This window comes from Trichoderma ghanense, assembly GCF_004382785.1.
Source record: "Trichoderma ghanense strain CCMA-1212 chromosome Unknown scaffold_0, whole genome shotgun sequence".
Taxonomy (NCBI): Eukaryota; Fungi; Ascomycota; class Sordariomycetes; order Hypocreales; family Hypocreaceae; genus Trichoderma; species Trichoderma ghanense.
Window position 1 is genome coordinate 2,780,879 of NW_027395663.1, and position 8,565 is coordinate 2,789,443.

At 55.5% G+C, this 8,565-nt stretch overlaps 2 protein-coding genes across 2 annotated transcripts; one reads left to right on the forward strand and one right to left on the reverse strand.

Annotated features, from left to right (window-relative positions):
- Nucleotides 1–1,168: 1,168 nt before the first annotated feature.
- Nucleotides 1,169–1,955, forward strand: CCMA1212_000951 (Glucose 1-dehydrogenase 2; the record flags this gene model as incomplete). Its single annotated transcript, XM_073698393.1, has 2 exons — nucleotides 1,169–1,630; nucleotides 1,734–1,955. 2 exons carry the CDS (start codon nucleotides 1,169–1,171, stop codon nucleotides 1,953–1,955), a joined length of 684 nt encoding a protein of 227 aa, XP_073563000.1.
- A 696-nt stretch (nucleotides 1,956–2,651) lies between these two features.
- Nucleotides 2,652–7,041, reverse strand: CCMA1212_000953 (uncharacterized protein; the record flags this gene model as incomplete). The annotated part of the gene is made up of 3 exons (XM_073698394.1): nucleotides 2,652–5,282; nucleotides 5,501–5,711; nucleotides 5,839–7,041. Coding segments are annotated over 3 exons (4,044 nt in total), but the record flags the coding sequence as incomplete, so codon positions are not given.
- Between the last annotated feature and the right edge of the window lie 1,524 nt (nucleotides 7,042–8,565).

An 8,565-nucleotide genomic window follows, 5' to 3' on the forward strand; every position in this document is an offset into this window, starting at 1 on the left:
GGAGGGTTACATTGTTGACAGTCCTATATTTTCTTGATGCCTTTCTGGGTAGAGGATGAGGCATGATTTTGTATCATGATGAGCGAGTTGAGTATTCGCCTCTGAATTGGCAAGACTGTCCTTCGAACTGGATCATACAGACTTTGAGGCGAAGCATGCAATTGTTTCAAAAGAATCATATCGTCAAAAGAACCATATCGCATTCTGAGAACAAAGCTTCTGAAAACCATGCAAAAAAAATCGATACCCCTTTGTCCGGAGGGGGGGGCAAAAGATGACACCTGAGGGATTCGAACCCTCGCCTATTTCTAGACCGCGAAGAGGCTCGCCCACACAGTGTGAGCTGTTCCTGAACACGGCGCCTTAGACCACTCGGCCAAAGTGCCTATTTTTGATGAAAGGATGAGTGGTATGAAGACATATGAAGCTGAAGATGAGCACTGAGGATGCGAGTGCGTTGAGGCGTGAGGTGTGTGGGTGTTGGAACAGCGAAACTTGAGGCAGGTACGTGCCCCTCCACGATGGTGTCGCACCTTCCCAAAGTGCCGTGTGTTTGGATTTGGGGCTGCTGTTGTAAGTGAGACGATGAGATCAGTTGAATTTGGGTTCATGTGCTTTAGTATGATGAATGGTCCCTATTGATTTGGAAATAGGAGAGTGAAGATGGCGGGAAACGAGAGATGGCATTTAGGTTCCCAGTTGGTTTCATGTTCAACAGCCACCTGCACAAGATGGTTCTTCTTGTCCGAAGCATCGATGCAATTGAAGCATGCGAGCCGATGTGCATCTCTCTTGATTCAAATAACCGTTGCTGCAGCTTCAGAAAAGCATGCATATTCGCTTGGAGACTGAGGCTTCAGATCATTGGATCGGTTCAACTTGATGCAGATGAGACGCTGCGGCTGCAGGGCCCACTACCTGCCTATAGTAGTAGTAACTGACTGCATTTGCATGAGGGGTTGTCGATACTTCATGATGTACCTGCAACTGACATTGGAATCATGTGCAAGTTCTATGAGTTTATTGCACAGATAAACAAGCATCTGAGGAGAGTCTTCAGATTCTCATGGTGTCGTTATAGAAGCAGAAGCCACAGTGTCGTCTCGCATCGACTTGGGAATTTCATTCAGTGTGATTTCACGGCAGATCATAAGCCTCTCATCCCGACATGAGTGACCCTATCGTGCTCCCGCCACGGCCATCTCGGCGCCTCGACGGAAGGGTTGCCATTGTCACCGGCGCGGGCAGTCTCGACGACGGCCTCGGCAACGGCCGCGCCATCTCCCTCCTTCTCGCCAGCGACGGCGCCACAGTCGTCTGCGCGGACCAGGATCTGCCCTCGGCGGAGCGCACGGTCGAGATGATTGTCCAAGAAGAGGGCAAAGCGGTCTCGCTGTGTGCCGACGTGAGCTCAGAGGCAGACTGCGAGAAGCTGGTGCGGGCGGCGCAAGACATGTTTGGCAGACTTGACATTGTGGTCAACAACGTGGGCATCATGGGCGCCAAGGGGACGGCCGTGGACGCGAGTGCTGAGGAATGGACCAAAGGCTTGAGCATCAATGTGACGGCGATGATGCTCATGGCCAAGTATGCCATCCCGCTCATGCTCAAGAACCAGCCGGGCGATGGCGTACAACCACGGCCGCGACGGCATCCGAGTCAACTGTGTGTGTCCAGGTAAGGCAGCTTGCTCCTCTTCATGCTCTGCCCCTCTTCCCAGGGTTAATAAACAGCGGTTTGCAGGATTCCTCTACACGCCCATGGTTGCCGGCAGCGGCATGTCAGACGAAGTGCGTAGTCTTCGCCGCAGGCAAGGCCTGTTGAATACAGAGGGCAATGCGTGGGACTGCGCGGCGGCCGTCAGGTTTCTGGCGAGCGATGAGGCGAGATGGATTACCGGAACGACCATGACGGTTGATGCCGGGGCGGCGTGCTCGTGCATTATGCCTGAGTAATGTACAGCACTATCTTATGGAGCAAAAGAAGCAAAGGAGGAGGTTTGCGGATTGGTACGACGGAGATCGATATGCCGAGATGCTGAACTGCTGAAATGCTGGAATGACACCAAGGGCATGTGACGTCATATGCACAGAGACAATTGAAAGCTTATCATGCGGCTATCCGTTTTCGGGAAAGAGCTGTGGCAGGCCCGCGTTTGACGCGCGCTTGCTCGGTTCGTTCTTACCTTAACACAACCACCTCACCGAAAACATCCGAGCAACTTCAACAGCTGCCAAAGCAGAAAAGCACAAAAGAACCGACTTGCTTGAAAAGAGAAAATACTCGTCCTTCTCCCTCCTCTCCCTCTACAGCTGGATAAGAATGAATTTCCGAGCGTCAACGCGAACACAAAGCGCTCCCTCATTGACAATAGAGACAAAGGCTCTTGGGGAAAGGAGCAGTCGATCCTTGGGCTCAAACTACGACACGAGCTGAAAGGTCACTGAGGAGCGCGGAGAAGTAACTAATACGATCAATTCAGCAAATGAAAAGTAGCAAAGACCTATCCTAAACTAATAATACAAAAAGCTAACACCCTTAGGCTTTTCGAAGACGGAAGTGTTCACTTCAGCGTCCAATTCAAATACCGCCGAGGTCTCGGCCAGCATCGCCATCGACGCCTGCCAACGTCGCCAATGAGGCTGGTCGGCTTAAAAGTCGATGGTCGGGATGGTGGCCGAAACGGGACAGTCGGTGACGAACTGCCCATCGGCCGTCGCCTGGCCCCGCGAGACAAGGACCTGTGCGTTAGGGTCCGTGATCTCGAGATCGAACTGACCGCAGTCCTGGGCGTTGACCCACAGGATACGCATCGGGATATACGTGCCAACCTGATCATCAGCCACCACGTACAGAGCGAGGTTGGATCCGGAAACCCAGTTTGCGTCGGCGACGAGGTCCGCGTTGGTGTTGGTGTAGCCCGCCTGAGCATTATCACCGAGCCAGACGTAAAGGGACTGGTCAAGGGTCGCGGCGGCAGCGGTGAGGGTATAGGTGCCAGCTACCGCGGGAACAAAGTACCCAATCTGCTGGATGATTGTGTAATCGACGGCTGGGGTCTGGGTGCCGTAGACATCGCCGAGCTCAGGGGGACATGACTCCTGGATGCCGGTCGTCGTCGTCAGGCCTGTGAAATCCGGAGTCTGGCCCTGCACGGCAACATTCGGCGCGAACTGCAGGACAGGCCACGTCTCCGCCGAAACAGCGTCGTCGGGATGGATGGGGATCGTGCCCGCGGTTGTGGTGCTGTCATCGGCTGATCGGGCAAGCTTGTAGTGCGCCCACTCGAATCCGTTGCTGCAGGTGGCTGGCGCCACACACACGCCGGCAGGGCACGTGTTGCCGAGGGGGCATTGGGCGTCGTCCGTGCAAGCGTTGCAGAAGTTGTTCAAGCAAACAAGGCCACCCGTGCAGTCGGCCGCGCCATCGCAAATCGTCCTGCACGTCCCGGCGTCGCAGCCCTCGGTTGCTGCACACACGAGACCGCCGCACAACGTCTCGCACACACCGGCAACGCAAGATTGGTCGGCGGTACAGGTCGTGGCGCCGCAAGTCTCCTGGCACGTTTCGTCAACACACGTCTGATCGGCCGAGCAGAGGTCGCCGCCGCACGTGTCTTGACACTCCCCAGCGATGCAAATCTGGGTAGCTGCACAGGTGGTGGTGCCGCACGTCTCGAGACACTCGCCGTCGACACAGGTCTGGTCGTCCGTACAGGCGGTAAGGCCGCACGTCAGAAGGCACTGGCCGCTAACGCAAGTCTGATCGGCTGTGCAGGTGGTGGCGCCGCATGTCTCGACACACTCGCCGGCGACACAGCTCTGGGCGGCTGTACAGGCAGTAAGGCCGCACGTCGCGAGACACTCGCCGGCGACACATGTCTGGTCGGCTGTACAGGCAGTAAGGCCGCACGTCGCGAGACACTCGCCGGCGACACAGGTCTGGTCGGCCGTACAGGTGGTGGCGCCGCATGTCTCGACACACTCGCCGGCGACACAGCTCTGGGCGGCTGTACAGGCAGTAAGGCCGCACGTCTCGAGGCACTCGCCGGCGACACAGGTCTGAGCGGCCGTACAGGTGGTGAGACCACACGTCTCGAGACATGCGCCATCAACACAGGTCTCGTCGGCCGTACAGCTCGTGAGACCACACGTTACCTGACACACCCCGAGGACACAAGTCTCGGTGGCTTCACAGACGGTAGCTCCGCAGTTGGGAACACACGCGCTGTCGACGCAAGTCTCGGTGCTCAAGCAGACGGTGGTTCCGCACAAGGGATTCTGTGTGCACACATTGCCCACGCAGCTCTCATCGGCCTGGCAGACAACACCTCCACACTGCGCCAGGCACTGGCCGGCGGTGCAGACCTGGCCGACCTGGCAGGTAGTGAGGCCGCATCTCGGCTCGCACACGTCGAGCACGCAGATCTCGGTGAGTGCGTCGCAAACGTCAAGGCCACACATCGGCTCGCAGTAGTTGTCCTGGCACAGTTCGCCGGATCGACATTGACCCGCGCCTGTGCAATATCTCTTCCTGAGGCAGACGCTGCCGTTGCAAGTTTCATTGCCCTGGCAGTCCGTCTGATCCTCGCACGCGGTCAAGCACGCGCCGGCATTGCAAAGCTCATTTGCCAGGCAGTCGGTGGTAAGCAAGCAAGTCCTCTGCGCCTCGCACACGTTGTTGTTGCAGATCTGGCCGGCTCCACACTCGACATCAAACGTGCAGGTCGGGTTTATCGTTAGCGCTTCGCAATAGTTATCCACGCAGAGTTCTCCGGTTTGGCAAAAGCCCACGCCTGTGCCTAAGCAGAATCTCCTCCTGAGGCAGACGCCGCCCTCGCAAGTCTCAGTACCCTGGCAGTCCGTCTGCGCGACACAGGTGGTCAAGCACTCGCTGCCACTGCAAAGCTCATTTGCCAGGCAGTCGGTGGTAAGCAAGCAAGTCCTCTGCGCCTGGCACACGTTGTTGTTGCAGATGGAGCCTGTTCCACACTCAAAGTCGAAGATGCAGGTCCCATCCAGCGTTAACGATTCGCAATAGCCGCCGAGGCAAAGTTCTCCAGTCTGGCATTGACCAATGCCGGCGCCGGTGCAAAGTGTCCTCCTGAGGCAGACGCCGCCGTCGCAAGTTCCGCCGTTGCAGTCACTCTGCAGTAGGCACTGGGTCAAGCACTCGCCGGAGCTGCACATCTCACCGGATCCGCACTCGCTGCTGAGCAAGCAAGTCCTCGTCGCCTCGCACCTGCCAGTGGCTGAGCAGCGCTCATCTCCAGAGCACTCAAACTCGAAGCGACAATCCAAGTTCCTGTCACCGTCTCCATGGCCTTCACGGTCTCCATGGTCTCCATGGCCTTCACGGTCTCCATGGTCTCCATAGCCTCCATGGCCTTCACGGTCTCCATGGCCTCCATAGCCTCCATGGCCTTCACGGTCTCCATGGCCTCCATAGCCTTCACGGTCTCCATCGTCCTCAAGGTTCCAAGAGTCTCCATGGCCTTCACGGTCTCCATGGCCTCCATAGCCTTCACGGTCTCCATCGTCCTCAAGGTTCCAAGAGTCTCCATGGCCTTTATGGTCTCCATGGCCTTCACCGTCTCCATGGCCTTTATGGTCTCCATGGCCTTTATGGTCTCCATGGCCTTCACCGTCTCCATGGCCTTTATCGTCTCCATGGCCTTTATCGTCTCCATGGCCTTTACGGTCTCCATGGCCCTTATGGTCTCCATGGCCTTCATCGTCTCCATGGCCTTCATCGTCTCCATGGTCTCCATGGTCTCCATGGCCCTTATGGTCCTCCTCGCAGTATCCATAGGCGTTGCAGAATTCTTTGGTGTCGCACTCCTCATCAGATCCGCAGAACTCTCCCTTGGCGCGGTGCTGGCATCTGCCGTGGATATCGCAGATCTGTCCGGACTTGCACTCCGAGTCGACCTTGCACTTGAGGTGATCGCCTCGGCGACACTTGCCCTCCCAGTCACAGATCTCGCCGTCGTTGCAGTCGTGCTTGTCCTCACACTTGTTCTCTTTGGGCTTGCAGAATCCTTCATGGCAGGATTCCTCGTGCTCACACTCGTTCTCCAATTGGCACTTGGGGCAGACGACGTCCTCGCAGGTTCTCTGTGAGTTGCAGATTTGTCCGTCGCCGCAGTCGGTGTCGGACGAGCATTGGTCCTGGTCGATAGTCTTGCAAATGCCTCTGTGTGTGCAGATCTGGCCGTGCTCGCAGTCCCAGTTGTTCTCGCAGTCGGGGAAAACAACCTTCTGGCAGAAGCCGAGCTGGTTGCAAACTTCACCATGGGAGCAGTCGTTGTTGTTGTTGCAGTTGGGTCCGGCCTTGAGCTCACAAGCCTTCTCGTGACATCGGGGGCCGGGGATGGGCTGACAGTAACCGTAGGAGTTGCACATGTTACCGGACTCGCAATCAGTGCTGCTCTTGCACTGGGGTCCTTCCGAAGCGTTTTCGCAGATGGCCTTGGGGCTGCAGTTGCAATTCTGCGGGCAGTGGTTGTCGTGGGAGCAACCCTCCCACTGGCCGTGGTTGGGATCCTCTTGCCACCCCTTGTTTCCTTCGTCCTTGTTTGCTGGATCCTTGTTTCCCTCGTCCTTGTTTGCTGGATCCTTGTTTCCCTCGTCCTTGTTTGCTGGATCCTTGTTGTTCCACCCTTGCTTGCTGCCATCTTCGGTGTGCCACTTGTCGTCGCACTGATGGCAAGGCTTTGGTTCGGGGAATGGCGGAGGGGTAGGGCCGCAGACGATTTCTCCCCGCTGGCACTTCAAGTCGACGTCCTTCAAGTCGACCAAGACAGTGCTCGTGACGACAACGGTCGAGGCCAGCCACTTGCGGTCATCGTCGTGATTACGATCCCACTCGCTGCCGGCCGCCGCCGATACCGCCCAAACAGCTGCCGCCGTTAGGAGGCCGCGGCGAAGAGACCGCGACATGTTGGTGTGAACGAACGAATGAAAAAGCAACAAAGGTGAAACGAAAGAATATGAAGGAGTGTTGTGAGGTAAGAACACGATCTGACCGACGAGCCGAGAGCTGGAGAAATGCCTGTGTATTTAAGCACATGCAGAAGCCTCCGTGATGGCCAAGAGGTCGAAGTGATCAGCCAATGATGAACCTGATTCGAGCTGCAAACATCAATACGAATGGCGATGCATTCCAACTTTAAATGAAGCATTTCTGTCGCTTCTTCAGGGCTGTCATGTTCGATGGACGTTGAGACACTTACGATGGTAGGGTTGGGGTTTCAGACTGTACCCTTTCATTGATGCGTATTGGATCTCTGCCCTGGGAAGGCTCCGCATATGTACGGGTGAAATGGGTTGTAAGCATTTGCCAATACTGCTGCAGACCGCTCGAGAAGCCCTTTTGTCACTCTATTTGTTGCCGGCTAGTAGTATTCTTCTTCCAGTTCCCTCTGTCGCTTCACCCTCCCTTGCCTACATCCCCCTTTGCCCTAGCCCTCGATGTCTATTGAAGTCAGGCCTACACCATGGGATGATTTGCGCCGCAAGCTTTGCAAGTTCAGTCTGTACTTTTCCCTTATGCTTTGAAGAAATTTACATGGTGATCGGCGTGTCTCTGTTCAGGACGCCCAAGTCCGCAATCTGGATATCCGCATCCAGGCTAGAACCTGACTCTGCAAGTTTTCTGCATACTCACAGATCATGGAGGTTTCCTTCCGCTCTTTGACATCGATCGGCAGCCGTAGGGCATCCACTCGATTCCTTTTTCTTCTTTCCCTCCTGTCGGCAGATGCGGTAGCACCCTCTTGCTGCATTCCCCTGGATGTCTCGGGCTCTCGGTGCCCTGCTATGGCCAGCAACGTTTGAAAAGAGGTAGATGTTTAAAGGCACCAGGGATGTCGATCCCTCCTCCCACGACGGCCCTGGTATCGATACGAAGTGCATCACCTAGTTAGGGCTGTTGTCTCAGTTCGCCGCCTTGATAACATTCGCGCGCGTGTTTACGGGGGGAGCCATGGTATCGTCTCCCGTCCCCCAAAGGAACGCTGGGTTGGCGTTGAGGAGAAGAGGTAATGTACGCTCCCGGCGTGAATCAGGATAGGCCATGGTCATCTGCTTTCACGAGAAGCCAAATCGTTTAATATACCCTATACTGAGAAATCAGGTGAGATGGGGACAACGACGGTAGATGCTTTGGCTTGTATGAGTTGTTCAGATTATGTTCTGGGTACGTAGGCTGATGGGAAGTACAGTGATTATTTCCATACATGGTCCCTCATCTATCCTCGGCGTAGTGATGCCAATGTAGCGCAAATCATGTTGAAGACGGCTTCGTGAAGCGAGCTGAAGCCCTTTCTTGATGCTCATACGAGGACGATGTGCTTCGCGCAGAGGCATCCTCCATAGCACTTGGGCTATCCCATATCGATCAACACATGCGAAACGCAGCAATGCCGAAAAGGGCTGTCGGCGAGGGCGAGAATGCCAGTCACACTAGTCAGAGGAAACAGTAATAAGTGGTCACAAAAAAGGGGAGAGGGAAAAGAAGAAAAGAAAAAAAAAAAAAAAAAAAAAAAAAAAAAAAAAAAAAAAA